Source organism: Oryza sativa, chromosome 3 (genome assembly GCF_034140825.1).
Source record: "Oryza sativa Japonica Group chromosome 3, ASM3414082v1".
NCBI classification, from domain to species: Eukaryota; Viridiplantae; Streptophyta; class Magnoliopsida; order Poales; family Poaceae; genus Oryza; species Oryza sativa.
The window spans coordinates 24,617,957-24,637,674 of record NC_089037.1 but is presented as its reverse complement, the minus strand read 5'-3'; the positions used below and the strand labels follow the sequence as shown (position 1 = coordinate 24,637,674).

General features: G+C 46.3%; 1 protein-coding gene across 1 annotated transcript; it reads right to left on the bottom strand.

Moving 5' to 3' along the window:
- Nucleotides 1–5,036: 5,036 nt before the first annotated feature.
- Nucleotides 5,037–6,963, bottom strand: LOC107280398 (uncharacterized). The gene is made up of 6 exons (XM_066308323.1): nucleotides 6,771–6,963; nucleotides 6,515–6,691; nucleotides 6,334–6,429; nucleotides 5,778–6,245; nucleotides 5,600–5,677; nucleotides 5,037–5,497 (listed from the first exon to the last, which is right to left on the bottom strand). Exons 2-6 carry the CDS (start codon nucleotides 6,572–6,574, stop codon nucleotides 5,381–5,383), a joined length of 819 nt encoding a protein of 272 aa, XP_066164420.1. The 5' UTR covers nucleotides 6,575–6,691; nucleotides 6,771–6,963; the 3' UTR covers nucleotides 5,037–5,380.
- Nucleotides 6,964–19,718: the final 12,755 nt, after the last annotated feature.

The window sequence follows — 19,718 nt, the reverse complement described above, 5'->3', positions numbered from 1 at the left end:
AGATATTCTCTTGTTGTTGCCTTGTTGGGATACCTCGTCTAGTCCATTCCTCATCTATGAATTTCCTGCAAGATAAAAATGCACACAATGATTTAAAGTAAAATTATATGCAGCTATGAACTAGAAGTAACTCATATCAATTTCATAGTTCATACCCAATGTAGTCATCCACTTCAGTAAGGTTTGTAAGCACATACAACATGGCAGCATTCCACTCTTCACGAGTTAGGTGTCGAGGGACTCCACGGCTAGTAGAATCCCCCCTAATAAAGAATAGATTTAGGGAACAATCAATAGACTGAGTAGCAACATTGTATCGAGGAACAGGATTGTGAATTGTCTGCACTTGATTAGCAAAGTATATGGATGTGAAGTTTGAGATTTCATCTAGTATGTAAGCCTCTGCTATGGATGCTTCAACACGTGCTCGGTTTCTAACCTTGCTCTTAAGATACTTTTGGCCTCTTTCAATGGGGTAATTCCATCTAAATTGCACAGGTCCACCCATGCTAGCTTCATATGGTAAGTGGATCATTAAGTGTTGCATTGGATTAAAAAATCCAAGTGGAAAGATCTTTTCTAATTTGCAAACCAAAACAATTACTTGAGACTGCATGTTTGCCATCTCTATAGGATCAAACTGTTTTGCGCAAAGTTTGCGATAAAAGAAGCTTACCTCTGCTAACACTTCCCACACATGAGTTGGCAAGTATCCACGGAACATGACTGGAAAGATACGTTCCATCATTATGTGGTAATCATGGCTTTTTAACCCATTGATCCGCATGGTTTTCAAATTCACTCCTCTCCTTAGGTTCGATCCATAGCCATCAGGGAATTTCAATATTTGAAACCATTCTAATACTTCCTTCTTCTGAGCTCTATTCAAGCAAAAGTCAGCTCTTGGCTTTACCCACTGACTAGATGCATGTTTTTGGACGAGGTTCAATTCAGGTCTGTTACAAAGTGCTGCTTGATCAAGGCGAGCCTTGACATTGTCCTTCGTTTGGTCTGGAATGTCAAAGCAAGTATTGAAAATTGCCTCAGCGACATTCTTTTCATTGTGCATGACATCGATGTTATGAGGAAGTACTAGTTTGTGAAAGTACGGGAGTCTCTACAAACTAAATATATGTGTCCAATGGTGATCCTTGCCATAGCCTACAAACTTATCTCCATTAGCAGCAGGGACAAGGTTATCTAACCGGGCACGGATCTCTTGACCTGAGAGACGAAGAGGTGGTTCATTGCTAACTGTAGTGTTTGATAGAAAAGAATTTGAATCACTTCTAAAGCTATGATCAATTGGGAGGAACTGGCGATGACAATCAAAGAATGAGTACTTTCCACCAAACTTCAACCTTTTTCCTTGGAGTGCCTCCATACATGTTGGGCATGGCATCTTTCCATGCACACACCAACCGGAAAATATACCATATGCTGGAAGGTCATGGATAGAATAAAGAAATGAGACTCGCATGATGAAATTCGTCTTGGTGGCACGATCATATGTCAACACACCTTGCTGCCAAGCATGTATAAGTTCATCAACTAAGGATTCCATGAATACACTAATGTGTTTGCTAGGATAATTTGGCCCAGGAATTATCAAGGTAAGGAACATGATGTGCTGGCGCATGCAAACACCAGGTGGAAGGTTTAAAGGAATGACAAACATAGGCCAGCAAGTGTACGAAGAAGAACCCATACCAAATGGACAGAACCCGTCTGTTGCTATTGCTATTCTAACATTGCGGGCTTCCATTGAAAAGCCTGTGAAGTCCCTATCAAATTTCTTCCAGGCTTCACCATCAGCTGGGTGTACAATCTTGTCAGTATGGTACCGATGACCATTCTTGTGCCATGTCATTTGCTTGGCCTGCGATTCAGACATGTACAGCCGCTGAATTCTTGGGATGAATGGAAGATAACGAAGTACCTTCTTGGCAACAGTTAATTGTTTCTTGTGACCATTACTGTCTTCAACCTCCACATACCTACTCTCTCCACAATTATCACAGTGTGTCTTCTGCGTATTCTCTTTCCTAAAGAGCATGCAATTTTTAGGGCATGCATCTATCTTCTCATATGGCATGTTCAATGCACTAAGAACTTTCTTTGCCTCATACAAGTTTGCTGGTAGTTTGTGCCCTTGTGGGAGGAGAGCACATATCACATTTAAAAGTGCATCAAATCCAGCAATTGATATAGCATATTGAGACTTGACAGCTAGTAGTCGTGTGATAGCATCAAGTTGTGATACCTGTGTGTGTTCGTGGAGAGGTTGAGTTGCTGCAGACAGCATTTGAAAAAAAGCTTGCGCTGTAGGCTCTGGATCTTCCTCCTCAACTGAGACATAATCATCATGGACATCATCTATCATCTCATCCATCCGATCAATCTCTGCCACCCTATCTTCATCTTCAGTGCTTTGGCATATATCGCTTTCACGTGCAGGATATGTCTCACCATGATACACCCACACAGTATATGCTGGCCTGAAACCAAATTTGCAAAGGTGTTTCATCATCATATCTCTTGTTTGAGGACGTGTGTTGTTGCAGTAGTTACATGGACACAACACACCAGCACGTCCTGTCTCCCTGCTGAATGCCTTGTCAAGAAATTATGTAGTCTTTGATATCCACTCAGCGGTAACCTCGCCACGCTTTCAACGGCCCTTGTACATCCAACTGCGATCAGTTTCCATTGTACTTAGTTATGACAAAGTGACAGAATAAATTTATGTTAGGAAATGTCCTTCTATTCATGAAAGGTTCAAGAATAAGAAAGGCCTAGTTTAGTTTGTATGACTGAGAAATAAAATATCAAACATTAGTTCAGATCATCAATCACACAAACTTTCACATGGCATAACAACCTAGTTCTGCAATCCCTTAGTACAACCGCAACCTGACTAGTAAATTCTAGAACTGGTCACTAATCAAAAAGATGATGAAACTTGAAGGCCGAATGAGGATTCCGGGAGCAAGACAACAGCACCTGAGACGAATCAGTCCTAGGGAGGGTTGCTGGAAGAGCAGCCAATCCTCTGCCGTGCGTGGCGACTGGTGGCGCCGGCACGGTGGTGCGCATGCGGGCTGGGGTCTCGTACTCGACCGACAGCAAATGGATGGGCGCGGGGCGACGTCGTGGGCTTGGATAGGGTGCGCGGTGGCGGCGGCCTGGACTGGCTGCGGCACGGCGGTTTCGCCTTGACGGGACGTGGCGCGGCGGCGGCGGCCTTGGATGGGACGCGGCGCGGCGGCGGCGGCCTTGGACGGCGGCGCGATGTGGTGGGTTGATTGGGATGAGAGGTGGATAGAGAGATTGGGGATTTTGGTGACCTAGCCACACCCACCAGATTTTTGGCGACCTTGCCGCGCGCTTGCGAGAATTTTGCCGCGATGTATTTCTGACATGTGGACCACGAGCGTTACTGTATTGTTTTCTAACCAAAACACACGATAAGATTAGGAATGCAAACTACCCTGTTCGTCCTTTTTTCTCTACAAATCTGTATTTGGTGTGGAATTCTAAACTAAATATATTTGCCTTTGATAAACCAAAATTTTGAACTAAATTTCGAACTGAACTATTTACATGTGGATTGCAAACTGAAATTTTGTACTAAATTTCGTTTGGTCCCAATACAATGTGAAATAGCTAAAAAAAATACTCACTATGTTTTATATTACTCGTCTTGACTTTTTGTTGGTCAATTTTTTTAAACTAGCAAAATGAACATGCTTTCATCTAAATTCCATGATTTTCGCTTCCACTCATATTCTAAAGATTGATGCCGCGTGCCCGCTCGTCCTCTGCCTACTTGGCCTTAACCAAGGAAGAAGAAGAGGAACGGACGTAGTCGGGAATGCGAACGTCGCCATTGTTTCATGTCAAAAATGCCTTGCCGTCGGCCGCCGACGGCCGACTGCCCTCCACGCGCAGCAGCCGGCGGCGGTGGAGCAGTCGGTGAACACCATCCGGTTCCTCGCCGTGGACGCCGTGGACGCAAGCTCTGCCCTCGCCGCGCAACCCATCTCCCTCGCCGCGGCACCTCGTCCACCTGTCTGACGCCCGTCCCGTCCTCGCCTTCACCACCCGGCGCACCGTAAGGACCGCGTCACGCAGGACGACCCGTGTGACAATGAGAAAAATATGAGGTGATTAAAAAAAGTAGTTAAGTTTTGAATAAGATTATAAAAAACATAGCAACATTTTTTTACATAAAACCAACATATTATCAAACAAATTTGTTTTTGTAGATGTAGCTAAATTTTTCTACAAACTTATTCAACACCTAAAAAATTGACTACAAAATAGTCAAAGCGAGATATAATATGAATCGGAGGGAGTGCGTGTTATTAAAATTAGTTAACAATTCCTTTGATTCTGTTATGATTTGTAGAACTTTTGAACTAAATTTTGATTGATCCTTGCATTAAGTGCCTTTGCTAAACAAAAACTATTTCCTTTTTAACTTCGTTAAGAATTAAACTTTGGTTTGTTGTATATAATAAGAATTTATTTCTTCAATTAATTTAATCAAATTTATTCAAATTTATAATTTTGATTAAAAGTGTTGTTCAGAGGTCTATCTCAGAATTTATTTGCGTACATTTCAAGAGAAAACTTTCGTTTATCTTTAATTTTTCTAAAAGCTATCCAAATATTCAAACCTGTTTTTCTTAGGAAATGTTCAGCTTTATGTCTTAAAATGTTTTTAAACAATGAACATTTCTAACTTTCAACTAAAAAAGATATCAGCTTGTTGTCATGCTGTTGAGATTGGGACTCCTATTTAAAAAATTTTCATATGGCATTAATTTGAAAGCATTCATAATATATAAACATCGTTGAGTGATAATTTGGTTGACAATGAACAAACACAATTAGTTTGTTACTAATTTGTGCGACCCTTCCATAAGTTGCCAGACATTCACTCCAAAATATGAAATAATATCAGTCATCAGTTTTGCTGAACGCGTGAGTTATATCTGGACAGTGGCCACTGCCACACCACATAAGTTCCAAGTTGATAAGTTCCACTGAATGCCAACATTTCCAACCAAAAGTACCAAACTTCCAGTTCACAAACTCCAGAGCACAGTAACATCTATGACCAAAAGTACCTAAGGCAACATGCACACCGAAATAGCTACTAGAGTCCGAATATGGACTCAGGTTCATGCAACCCCTTAGGAAAGTAAACGTATATAACTAAGAACAAAAGACTAAAGGCAACAGCCACAACCAACAGCTACTCAGGTTCATGGCCATGACCATCTAGGTCAGTTTAATTACAAAACACATCCACATGTTCCAGGCATGTAGAACTAGTCCATTCTTTCCAGCAGTAGCAAAGTCATAATTATCTTCAGATTGCGCTCGCTGCGTCAAGCTGAACCATCAAAATTGCACCAGAAACAATAGCAGCCCCTCCATGGTCAGCACAAAATGAGTTTCCATTCAGAGCCGAAGATACGGACAAAGCCTGTTTTATGTTACAAACAAAATGGTTAATATTAGTCCTCATAAGTTATATGGGGAACAATTACTTCATGCACACCTACACTACCATGTATCAAATACTTACTGGGTTAGTCAACATGACAGGCAAGGGAGGAGGACCTGAGGCTGAAGGTAAGTCAATGTTCAGCTTAAGTTGTATAGCCTGCAATCCATTTCACATGTACACTAGTTAGTGCGACCATCACAGAATTCAAGCCCTCAAATAATGAAAACACTACTAGATGGATCCCATAACCACTTACTCTTAAAGCAACTTCAAAGAACGATGATTTCTGTTCAAACGCTATCTTTTCCAACTCCCTTTCCTTGCGCTCCAGCTCCCTCTCCTTTCTATCCTGCTCCTTCTCCCGTGCCCTCTCTTCACACTCACGCTCTTTCTCCTGCTCCCGCTCCTGCCGCTCCCTCTCCTTCTCACGCTCCCTTTCTTCACGCTCTCGTTCCCTTGCCTCGCGCTCCTCTTGTAGTTGCCGCTCAAGGTCTTCAATTTGGTTTGTGTTGTCAAGATTTGTTCGCAGTCTTCTGCGAGGACGTGGATCATCAAGTGAACTGTCACCAAAGATTGCTGATGAGTCAATGAGCCCATCACCGATCATGAATCGACCATGTTTCTTTCCACCACCAGCCATGTGCACAGCCATTGGATCAATGGGAGAATTGCGCCAATCACTTCCTGCTCCATGCAGCTGAACATAAGCTTCATTATAGGCCTCCTACAGTCAGATCAAATAGTGTATTAGTACTCATGCACAAATGATAAACTACCACTAAATATTCAGCAATTACAAGCTTCCCAGTTACATGTGTGTTACATCTGAATCGTCCATCCTCTCCATATTCCCCCCTTCCTTCTGTGTAGGCCTCCATTTGAGACACTACCTGCCTTTTCTTCTTCTCCTAAAACAGAACATGGGTACCATATATATTATACCATGATCTGCTGTGCATGATCTGCTACATGTTTCAACATAGATGCACATACCAAATTTTTTTGGAAACGACTCAAGTTAGCACTGCCTTGGCGGTGAGATGGCCATGTCATTTTCTCCCTCCGTATCCTATGAGCATGTGAGCTAGCCTACCATTCAGGATTACACCACTTCAATCGTATCAACTCCCGCCACGCATTTTTTGCCTTTAGGAACCACCATGGTTCTACCTATAGGAGAAGCACAGATTTATTAATTACTAATATGATCAGTAGATGACAACAAATTATCAATGAACAACCATAGCACCTGTAGGTACTCTTCCTCTATTAGATATGTCCTGCAAGCAATATCCCGAGAAGTTTCTACCTTTAAGATCTTCCTTTGGTAATTGAGCACGGCCATGATACGAGTTTCATAAATCAGGTCCGAAAAAAGGCGCTTGATACAATTGCGGACAACCTTTCTAGCAGCTTGTTCCATTCCCTCTGCCCACCTAAAGTAAAGCTGCAACTACAAAAAGTTAGCCTGCTTGACATTGAAAAGTGTGGTATTAAGATACTTTACTATTGTACAGTACAAATTGGCCGTAAACTATGAAAACTGAAGACACAATAAAATGCATAGTGTACTTCATATTGGAGAAGGTAATGCTCTAAAACAAACCCAGAAATCTTCCTCAACACGATGGAGACGGCTTGGCAAGCGATTCAGTACAGCGCTTTCTGGATCGTCTGGTGCAATCCTGTAATGTTTCCAACTCCATGCTGGCTCATCTCTTCCTTTAAACTTGACAATGCCAGGGAAAAAATGCTTAATAAGCACGGTCAGGATGCCAGTGGGGACCCGAATGTTGCCCCCAAAATCATTAGCTTGTGTCGGTGATATGGGACCGGGAGTATCGTGACCAGAGGCTTGAGGCAGACACAATCGCCCATGCGGCCTGGCACCTTCGGGGACGTCGGGCCCGAGGGTGAGGTGTCCGCCCTCCTCCTGATTTCCCCCGAGGGGGGGTCGGGTTACTCCTGCCCCGGCCCCGAGGGCCGAGGCACCCCGACCCCTCGAGGAAGTTTGCGCCACATATATGGGATAGGTGAACACGGCAGTGCTCACCTAACCGCATTTATTGTAAGTCTGGTCAAGCGTGTCACGCTGCATGCAGCGCAGTGCAGCGCGTTCCTTTATCCGGTCTGTGACCGGTCACAGACCGGTCAGATCACGGGTTAGGTGGCGACTGGCGGTCTGACGCACGCCTTGCCCCATCCCGTCAAGACGAAAGCCTCTAGGCACTCGTCTCAAGCCAGAGCTAGCGTGTAATCTCTTAGAGATGGCACGTTAGCCCTGGTTAGATTTATACCAGGCTCCATCCCAACCATTACAGCCTATATGTTGTATGAAGAAGGGCGAACATGCAGATTGTTGAACTGACGCGTGGAGGACAAGAATGACCGGTCTGACACTGGTCATGTCGTCGGCAGACAGCCACGTTCCCACGACGCGCCTGCCTTCGGCAGAAGTGGAGGTAGGTGTGTGCCGTCCCGTCAGAAGGATGTTCGGAGGACAACCGTGCAAATCTCCGTCCATTTATGAAGAGAAGAAAAGTCCAGTTTGGAAAGAGAGGGGTGCATGTGGTATCCCCTTGAAGTATAAAAGGAGGACCTTGCCCATAGGGAAAGGGGGATGATCTTTTCCAGATTCGGAACTTAGAACAAGTGAGAGGTTGGCTCACACTTTGTAGCTCCCTCATACACAGATCCACCAAAACACAGGAGTAGGGTATTACGCTTCTCAGCGGCCCGAACCTGTATACATCGCCCGTGTCTCGCGTTTCTTCCTAGCTCGCGATCTTTCCACATACCGAGAGAGCTTGAGATTTCACCCTAAGCCCCCGGCCGAACTGGCAAAGGGGGGCCTGCGCGGTCTCCCGGTGAGGAGCCACGAGCTCCGTCATCTGGCGCGCCAGGTAGGGGGCTCAGCGTGTGTTTTCTGAGCTCTCGTACTCCTCCGTGTGCGCCAAGTTTTTCTTGTTCAGCCTAATGGCCGAGCAAGCAAAGGTGCACGACCTCTCTCCGAGTGTGAGCGGCGACGACGGGGAGCCAAACCCACGCCGTCGAGCTCGTACTCCCCCACCTCCTCCACACCAAAATCCTAAGCAGGGGGAGGCGCTCGAGAGGGTCGAAAAATCCGCAGCATCGCCAGTCGCGGGTGATGCAGGAGAACGGCGAGATGGGGAGCGTCGCCTCCTCGTCTACGGCGACGGCAGCACGCCTCAGGGCGCGCTTCAGGCTGTTGGCGCGCTCCTACGTCACCCGCCCGTCGTCCCTGACCCGGAGTCTCCAGCCCAGCGATGGCTAGACGACGTGGCCAACTTGGTCATGACGGCACAGCAGCGCCTGGGTGCTGGTGGACGGTCCGCCACCACCAAGACCTCCGGCGCCGCCACTACCGGCTCCGTGTCGTCAAGGCGGAGGGCGCGGCGAGCGGCGGCTGTTGCACGCCATTCGGCTGCCACTCCCTCGTCGGCACCTCCGACTCGGGAGGATCAGCATGGAGAGCCGGATGCTCGCCTCGACATCGAGCGCCGGCGTAATAGCCGGCGTACTCCCCGCGCAACGGAGGGCGCCTCTTCGTCCAGAGTGTCACCTCGACATGGACGTGAGGACCAGCCCTCCGTGCCCCCGGCTGGTGGTGTCAGCTGTAGAGCCTTTGTGGCGAGTCTTCGGAATGTCCGTTGGCCCCCAAGGTTCCGGCCCACCATCACTGAGAAGTATGACGGGAGCGTCAACCCCACCGAGTTTCTCCAGGTCTATACGACTGGGATTGAGGCCGCTGGGGGTGATGACAGGGTCATGGCGAATTTCTTTCCCATGGCCCTGAAGGGACAGGCGCGGGGTTGGCTAGTGAACCTGCCACCTGCGTCGGTCCACTCTTGGGAGGATTTATGCCAACAGTTCACTATGAACTTTCAAGGCACTTATCCGCGCCCAGGCGAAGAAGCGGACTTGCACGCGGTACAGCGAGGGGATGATGAGTCACTTCGCTCGTACATTCAGCGGTTTTGCCAAGTCCGCAATACCATACCATGCATCCCTGCACACGCGGTGATCTACGCGTTCAGGGGGGGTGTGCGGCACAACCGCATGCTCGAAAAGATCGCCTCCAAAGAGCCCCAGACTACCGCAGAGCTTTTTCAGCTCGCGGACCGAGTGGCTCGCAAGGAGGAGGCCTGGACCTGGAACTCCTCCGGTTCCGGAGTGGCAGCTTCGGCCGCCCCCGGATCCGCCGCTCAGACAGGGCGGCGTGACAGGAGGAGGAAGAAGAGGTCAGCCCATACCGACGACGAGGGTCATGTCCTCGCCGTCGAGGGCGCTCCGCGGGCCACCCGAAAGGGGAGGCCTGCGAGCGACAAAAAGAAGGAAGCCGACGCCCCCTGACCTCGGCTACTTGGAAGAGCGAAGGCGGCGCGCGGCCCTTCGAGCCGCGCGCTACCAGCAGAGCCTGCGGCGCTACCATCAGCGCCACGTCCGGGCCCGATCACTCTACGTCGACGACCTCGTCCTACGCCGCGTCCAAACGCGTGCTGGATTGAGCAAGCTCTCACCAATGTGGGAGGATCCGTATCGAGTGATCGGCGTCCCCCGGCCGGGCTCCGTTCGGCTGGCCACGGGCGACGGCACGGAGCTGCCTAACCCGTGGAATATCGAACACCTTCGTCGCTTCTACCCCTGAGGGGGGGGTCGAGTGTCAGGTTTTGGCTCGGGCCAACCCCGCACCCCCCTCGGGCGTGCAGGGTTGGCCGGGGGCTTTTCTTTTTTTTTCTCTTCCGTATTTCAATAAAAGCATTTTCGATTTCCTAAAGGCTGTGTCTATGCTTTTGTTTCCTTTTGAAGAATCTTGACTTGAAATAGGTCACCCGTGCTCAATCCTACTCTCGGGGGCTCGGGTCGGCTAAAATCGCCAAAAGGGGCCCAGAACCGAGCCGTGCCCCGGGGCGTGGTGAACTCCGGGGGGGAATCGGCAAAAACCCACAATCGGGTCACCCATAACCCTCGGTCACCACGCTCCCGGCCTGGCCAGTCTCGACATGTGGATCTCCCCAGGCACTAGCCTCGACCCGCGCCATCTGAGGCTGGGACCTGGGCACGAGCCCTACTTCAAGCTAAGACACAGAAGGACCGCGGCACAGACCATCCTCGTCTCATACACACAACAAATAGATTTGACATAGAAATTTCCTCTTTTGATTGCAGATTAAATCAGTCTATACAAGAAGGGGGCCTGGGGGCTCACTCTGACGCGCCCGGGTAGCCGGCCTAGCCGTCGCGGTCGTCCGTACCATCGTCACCGCATTCCTCGTCGGAGTTGAAGGCAAACACGAGCCCAGCGGCCGCTCATTATTTTCGGTTGGTTTTCTCTTGCCGATGCGCGTAATGTGCGACCGCTGGGATTCTGTCCGGGAGAGAGCAGGGAGAAGAGGCCCCCGAGCCGAACGGTGGCCTAAGGCCCCTGACGACCGGAGTTGGCCCTTTGCCCGCTTGTCCGACGACGCCAGGAGCCCCCGACCCCCAGGACGGCCCCGAGGCCACTGTGGGAAGGCCGCTCCTGCCATCCTCCGACCCCGAGGTCATCGGCACAGAAGACGAGTGCGCCCCGAGAGGCCACTTGGACGAAGAACGCCCCGGGGATGCGGCCCCTGGCGAAGAGGATCGGCCCCGCCGAAAGGTGCAGCGGCCTGTCTACTTTGTTAGTGAGGCCCTCCGGGACGCCAAGACCCGATACCCTCAGGCCCAGAGGATGCTTTACGCTATTCTGATGGCCTCGAGGAAACTGCGCCATTATTTCCAGGCGCATCGGGTCACTGTGATTACGTCTTACCCCCTCGGTCAAATCTTGCATAATCGAGAGGGTACAGGACGAGTGGTAAAATGGGCAATCGAGCTTTCTGAGTTCGATCTGCACTTTGAACCACGCCACGCTATCAAGAGCCAGGCCCTCGCCGATTTTGTGGCAGAGTGGACCCCGGCTCCAGAGACCGTCTCAACCCCCGAGGCCAGCTTGGGCCCATCGCAGCTGCCTCACACCGCCCACTGGGTGATGTAGTTCGACGGCAACTGTAGAGACCGGCCCCACCTGTCACCAGGCCTTAGGAGTGGCGTCACGCCCGACCGCTTCCCTTGAGAAGGGCGATCGCCCTGGCATAACGCCGGGGGCTACTGTCGGTGATATGGGACCGGGAGTATCGTGACCAGAGGCTTGAGGCAGACACAATCGCCCATGCGGCCTGGCACCTTCGGGGACGTCGGGCCCGAGGGTGAGGTGTCCGCCCTCCTCCTGATTTCCCCCGAGGGGGGGTCGGGTTACTCCTGCCCCGGCCCCGAGGGCCGAGGCACCCCGACCCCTCGAGGAAGTTTGCGCCACATATATGGGATAGGTGAACACGGCAGTGCTCACCTAACCGCATTTATTGTAAGTCTGGTCAAGCGTGTCACGCTGCATGCAGCGCAGTGCAGCGCGTTCCTTTATCCGGTCTGTGACCGGTCACAGACCGGTCAGATCACGGGTTAGGTGGCGACTGGCGGTCTGACGCACGCCTTGCCCCATCCCGTCAAGACGAAAGCCTCTAGGCACTCGTCTCAAGCCAGAGCTAGCGTGTAATCTCTTAGAGATGGCACGTTAGCCCTGGTTAGATTTATACCAGGCTCCATCCCAACCATTACAGCCTATATGTTGTATGAAGAAGGGCGAACATGCAGATTGTTGAACTGACGCGTGGAGGACAAGAATGACCGGTCTGACACTGGTCATGTCGTCGGCAGACAGCCACGTTCCCACGACGCGCCTGCCTTCGGCAGAAGTGGAGGTAGGTGTGTGCCGTCCCGTCAGAAGGATGTTCGGAGGACAACCGTGCAAATCTCCGTCCATTTATGAAGAGAAGAAAAGTCCAGTTTGGAAAGAGAGGGGTGCATGTGGTATCCCCTTGAAGTATAAAAGGAGGACCTTGCCCATAGGGAAAGGGGGATGATCTTTTCCAGATTCGGAACTTAGAACAAGTGAGAGGTTGGCTCACACTTTGTAGCTCCCTCATACACAGATCCACCAAAACACAGGAGTAGGGTATTACGCTTCTCAGCGGCCCGAACCTGTATACATCGCCCGTGTCTCGCGTTTCTTCCTAGCTCGCGATCTTTCCACATACCGAGAGAGCTTGAGATTTCACCCTAAGCCCCCGGCCGAACTGGCAAAGGGGGGCCTGCGCGGTCTCCCGGTGAGGAGCCACGAGCTCCGTCAGCTTGCCATTGCATGTGCAAATCAATGAACAAACAGATCAAGCCTTCATATTTCGACTAATGAAACATACCAAAATTACCCTATTTACCTATCTCCTTTTGGAGTCAGCACAGGTTTGTCCTCATCTCGGGTAGGTCGCGGTGGCATCCGTGTGGGACCACGAAAAAACATTTCCTCGTCTGTTTCTTCGTCAGCCAATATCTCATCCAAATCAGAAGAATTATCAAGTTGTTGGGAACCTGAGGACCTTGTTCTACATCTCGGCAAGGTAGCAGCGCTCACAGCCTGATCTGAAGGATTGGAATCCTCCCTGCAGCCCAAGCTCAATCGCCGCATATTGCTACAAAATTAAGATATGCAGTATTATATTAAACAGGTCAAAAACTACATAGTAGCAACATGGTATAATAATGCCTATTATAAAATGTCGATACAAAGATGTAGTACACCATAGCATTGCAGATCATCACACAACATGGTGCTGTCATTCCAACCCGATTCAACCATTCAACAACGATCTAAACAAGTAGGGCTGTGGCAAACACTCACACTCACCATTATGTCTTCTGAAAAGAGGGCAAGTTTTTCCTAACCAATATGTATCCATCAACAAGTACACAAATATGAAAACACATTATTCTGACTGTGCAAGGACTCTCACCCACATCATTTTGTAGTCTAATATTGTTTTTATTTACAAAGCACAACAACTTATTCATATGGTACTTGTGGTATTACAAGAAATTAAAATGAGATACAGTTCCTAGAAATCATACACCGAACTATTTCTAGATCCTGGGAGAAAATGGATGGGTTTTCTAGAACCAAGACCCAACTTTACATACGATTCAAGAAAAAACTCAACATATACATACCACCAGCTGGATGGAAGATGAGGTGTGCTCAAGCTGGACAACGAAGGGGAGCCTAGCAGATGGACGTGGACATGCAGGGAGTTCGTACGGCCAAGAATGCACAGCGTTGCTCGGCGGCCGTGCGGCGGACTGACGCTGGGGTGCACAGCTATCCTGCCATGTGCGAAGAAGAGAGGGGAAAAATCAGAAAGGGGAAAAGTGGCGAGGAGAATGAGGCGGCAGGGGGTGGGGAAGTGAGGGGATCGATTAAAAGGGCTAGGGTTTTGTTGGTCTCTATTTTGGGCTGACATGTGGGCCTTCGGCTGTAACTCGCGCGGGATTCTCCTGTTACTCGCGCGGCAACGAAAATCAGGCGCGCCAGCCGGCCGCGCCAACGGAAATCTTGGCGCGCCATCCGCCTGCGCCAACGGCGATCCCGCGCGCCAGACCAATTATTCCGCACGCGTAACGGCAGAAACCGTGGGTCCCACGCTTTACCGTGTTTCTCGATTCGTCACACGGCATTTTTAGCCACTTCCCGAGTTTTTCCTTGTTCACACACGATATACTTTAAATGTTACCGTGTTCCATATAACACTCTCGGTAACCAACTGAGGTACACGGTAGTCTTCCACTCTCTGGTAGTGTTGCGCATGGTGGCATCTATTCCCATTATAAATTTTACGTTACTCCTTGAGCTCTTAATATTTTTTAAAAAATCTAAATGGATATCCGTATACAAAATTAAACTAAGATAAATATTCCCTATAAAAAAATGGGTATATAAGACATTAATATATTTTTATTTTATCTGTAGCAAAAGTACGGATATTTAATTAGCAAGTTAACCCAAATAAGAAGATATATATGATCGATCTTGGCAGCAGCAGATATGGATTAGCCATGCATGGTCTCCTAAAGGGTTGAGAAAAGCAGGAGAGACGTCTGATCGAGAACTGTTGCACGCCGGTGTTGGTCTTTGACCAATTTAGGTAGGTTATACTGTTCTAGAAATAATTCGAGAGCCCCAAAAAAGAAAAAGATGAAGCACACGGGTTTCCCTTTTGGGCAATCATTGATAACTCGATCTTCTTTCGGGCAAAACAGGTGGTCGTATGGTTAGTGCACACGCGGACGTGCGCGCGCGCAACAAAACGCGCGCCGAGCTGCATGCCACCGTGTCGTCTCGATGGATTGGCTGGCGGCGTACGTAATCTGGACCTGTACGTTTAAATTTGCTTGAGTAAATTTCACAAAAATACGGATACTATGACCAAACTATCATAAAACTACAGATTTAACTTGGTGTATCACAAAACTACATATTTAATACCAAATTTATCACAAAACTATATATTTAAGATGAAGTGTCACAAAACTACATATTTAGTAACTAAATTATCATAAAACTATAGGTTTAGAACCAATTTAATCACAAAGTAATAATGTTTATAGCTCCACCATAACAATGGTGCTAGGGATTTAAACTCCAAAAGTTGTAGTTTTGTGATAAGTTCAATATTAAATATGCATTTTTGTGATACTTAACCTAAAATCCGCAGTTTTGTGATAAATTTGGTGCTAAATGTGTAGTTTTGTGATACAACTCCTTAAATCTGTAGTTTTGTGATAACTTGGTCAAAATACCTGTAGTTTTGTAAAATTTACTCAATTTGCTTCGTTTCCGACCGGGACCAATGCAAATATTTGTATCGTGAACACACGTTCCACGGATTACATGTGATATATGCTGGCGCATTAATTGCATTTCATCCACCGTGCCTGCCTAGCTCCTTCTATTCTCTTCAGAGCAAGTTTAATAGTATAGCTAACTGCTACTTTCTCCGTCTCACAATGTAAATCGTTTTAGCATTTCCCACATTCATATTGATGCTAATGAATCTAGATAGATATTATATCTAGATTCATTAGCATCAACATGAATATGGAAAATGCTAGAATAACTTACATTGTGAAACGGAGGGAGTAGCTCCAAAACATCAATAGCCAATTCATACAATAGTTGCTTATTATACTATTAATATCTGGTCCCACCTTTCATACACACATTATGTCTTGGAGTCCATGCTGTAGCTGGCTACAGATCTGTAGCCCGCTGCTTTTATCTCTTCTCTTTTATCTCTTTAAAATATGTTTATAGCTGGTTTATACCTGCTGTTGTACCTGCTCTTACAGGTGTTAGACAAATCTATATATGTTGGCCTAGTACGTGCATTATTTTAAGTAATTCTAAAGTTTACGAAGTTATGCCAATTTTATTCAAAACTTAAATACTCCCTCCATACTCATAAAGGAAGTCGTTTAGGACAATGTTTAAGTCAAACCTTGGTAATATAAATCATGAATAACTCTCAAATTGTTGAGTTTGAAAATGTAAAAATTATATGAATAGATTTGTCTTGAAAAATACTTTTATAAAAGTATACATATATCACTTTACAATAAATATTTTTATAGAAATAAGAAGTCAAAGTTGTATTTTGTAGACCGTGTTGCTGTCCAAAACGACTTCCATTACTGAGGGAGTAATTATGAAACGAGAGGAGTACTTAGGCCCTGTTTGGATCCGGAGGGCTATTAAATAGCCCTATGGAATCTTGCTATTTAAGAGTATTAGACATAGATTACTGACAAGACCCATTCCATAAACCCTAGGCTATTTTGCGAGACGAATCTAACGAGGTATATTAATCCATGATTTGATACAGTGATGCTACAGTAATCAGCCGCTAATTATGGATTAATATACATCATTAGATTCGTCTCGCAAAATAGCCTAGGGGTTATGGAATCGGTTTTGTCGATAATCTACGTTTAATAATCCTAAATAGCAAGATTCCGGAGAGTTATTTAATAGCCCGAAGGATCCAAACAAGTCCTTAGTTATGTTTAAGTAGTACTTAAGTAACACTAGGCACTAATTAAGACTCATTATGAGTGTTATAATTAACCTAATTACTCATGCATTCGCCATAATGGATGTTGCATGGGTATATATATACGTGGCGCGGGCGTACGGCACTTTCGCTTTCGTCCTACCAGCCCGGGCCGTGACCGCGCGCGCTGGATCGATTTGCTTCACCGGCCAACCTGTGGCCTTCATGCGTAGGCCGGCCAGTGTCTGTATATGCTATAGCTAATTAACTAGGATAGGATATACAAGCGGCACGCATGCGTTGGGTACGCGTCCTGCTGCTTACGGCAATACGCACGGCCGTCAGGTACAGTAACTACCCCCCTCTGGCGCCCGTATGTGTCCACACAGTACGCAATTAATTAATTTTCTTTTCTGATAAAACACAGTACAAACACAACTACTCATAACATATACTCGTGTTTATAAACATACGTGTACACCATACCCATATAACCACCTTTGAAAGATCGGACCGACATATTTTGAGATTAACAAAGTCATTATGGATATCTCGCTGTCGACGGATGCATCACCGGCCTACCATTAAAATAATATTAGCCCGTAAATCGAGCACCTATATCAAGATTAGGATTTGAATTCAGGTGGACGCGCGTACTAGCTAGATTCACCACAAGAATACTAAGTTTAGTTACACTCACTTTTGCAATATGTAATTAAATTGAATATATGTAGCTAGAAGCATGTAACTATTGTAGGGGTACACATAAAACTAATCAAATTCCCGATTAGGTAGTGCTTATCGAGTACCGGTTTCTAGACATCGAGTTTTGATTAATCTCCACTCAGAGCTTAGCTGGTTGTTCATAGCAATATAGTGGTTTTGCTTCCTTATTGAAGATATGGCTAGAGTTCGAAGAATTTGCTCTTTGGGGTGGAAACCTATGCTCTAACGACCTTTATTGCTTAGACCATAGCAACGGCGGTGCGTGAGCATATCGTTCCTTCATTGGAGACATTAATTGTTTTTAGGGTATTCATTGCAGTCCAAATGTTGGCTTGGTAGTGTACGAGAATGAAAGATAGTTTGCATGATTGTAGCTACCGTACCCAGGACATGATATTTTAATCCTGTCGTTCTTTATGAATGATAATATATTATATGTTCTGTACATCTAGTTACATAGAAATTGGAAGTGATCTTATAATAATTACTGTATCACCTTTCTGTAATTGTTCGTTTAATTAAGAACCATACAAACTTCCTTTATCTAAAATACAGACTCTCCGTATATTCTCACGTACGTCTCCTTCAACTATCTCCAGTTAACCTTCTTCAACCATGATACATATATATAGTGTTTCCCATCTTATCATGCCAACGCTTTCAATCTCTACAAGTCAACAACACTATTCCTTCCGGGTCCCCATGACACCTACTAGATGATCCTACTCTCGCGGTAGTGCAAACTAGCCAGGAACCTCGATCGGATTCGGATAAGTCGTAGTACTGAGTACTGATTGCAACTTATCCAGTCGTAGCAGCTACCGTTTAATGTGAATCAAACATCACAGATTAGACAAAACACTATAACAAATATTGTTATGGTAATTATTTAGTTTGATTACAGTATCTGTAAATATGGACCACTGGTCATTAAAATGAACGGCTAAACATACATACATAGTTTTACGTTGCAGCCATATATAGTTACGACTACAGATGATCTCAATCCACCTCCATCTTGGATACAATATACTCCCTCCGTTTCAGAATGTTTGACACCGTTGACTTTTTAAGCACATGTTTGACCGTTCGTCTTATTAAAAAAATTTGTGAAATATATAAAACTATATGTGTACATGAAAGTATATTTAACAATGAATCAAATGATACGAAAATAATAAATAATTACTTAAATTTTTTGAATAAGACGAATGGTCAAACACGTACGAAAAAGTCAACGGTGTCAAACATTTTGAAACGGAGGGAGTATATGTGTAACCATGTCCTCCATTTCATACCGGTAGTTCTCCTTCCTTGGACCCTCTAGTCCCCACTTTTCTCTTGTTGGACTAAAGGCTATCGTGTTTTTTGGTTTAGCTAAGACACAAATATTAGTATAACAATAGCATTTATAAGAATATGGTACTATCTCCGTTTCAATATGTAGCAACCAACGTACCTATGTGTTTAGATTTATTGTCCAAAGATAATCTTAGGTTGTTAGGTATAATTTGTTTTGACATGGAGCTAGGAACAAGAAAGCGGAGAGAGAATATCGATGTTTTGTTGAAATGGTGTAATAGATAGCCTAGTACCGTTTATTTGAGATAACTAAATGGTGAGCTGTATTTATGTTTAATAGTACATATTTACTGGATAATGGGTAAACTCGAATTTTAATATAGCAAAAGCTACAACGAACTGATTTGTATTTTCAACGAGCCAATTAAGCTGCGGACAGACACGTGGTAAAGAAAAACTAGCATCCAAATAAGCGTGTTTCAGCACATTTCCGCTGTAAAACATTCATAACAACCTTTCTTGATTTGTATCATGTCGATCGCTCGTTGAGTTACCTTTGAGTACGTACGTGTCCCGTTAACGAGCTACTCCTATAGTAGTACTAGTGCAGGCTTTTTTTATCTCCGGAAAAACGGGTAGTACACACATATGCATAGGTGGTCAATTAATCCAACACGATCTCCATGCATTAAATTTCCGTTTCCTGGCCGTTTTAGATTAGACAGTGGAATTAGGGCAGCACTAGTGTTCACCCGGTCCTTCCGGCCCCGTGACCCCGTTTCCACTTGTGGCGTACGTACGTTGGTGACGTAGCGTACGTAACTCGATCCACCTGGCCGGCCGGCCGGCCGTTTGGACGTGCGTAAGCCAGCCCCACCACGTAGCGGAGTTTTTTTCACAATTTGGTTCTTTTAAAAAACTTATTTCGTAAATAGACTTAAAAAAACTTATTTCAAAAATAGTCATTTTTGAGACATCATAGTCGCTGGCACCGTCCTACCACCATGGCATCACGTGGCCCCCTCCAGCTGACGTGACATTGGGAAGGCGCCGGCACCGCTGGCGCCACCTCCTCTCTACACGGCGCCAGGATGAGTGGCGCACTTGCAGCAATTAACTGCGTGGGCACGTACGGCTGCGGTGCTAGCGGAAGTACCGCTCGAAAAAGGCTTGCGTAGACAGATAAGTTT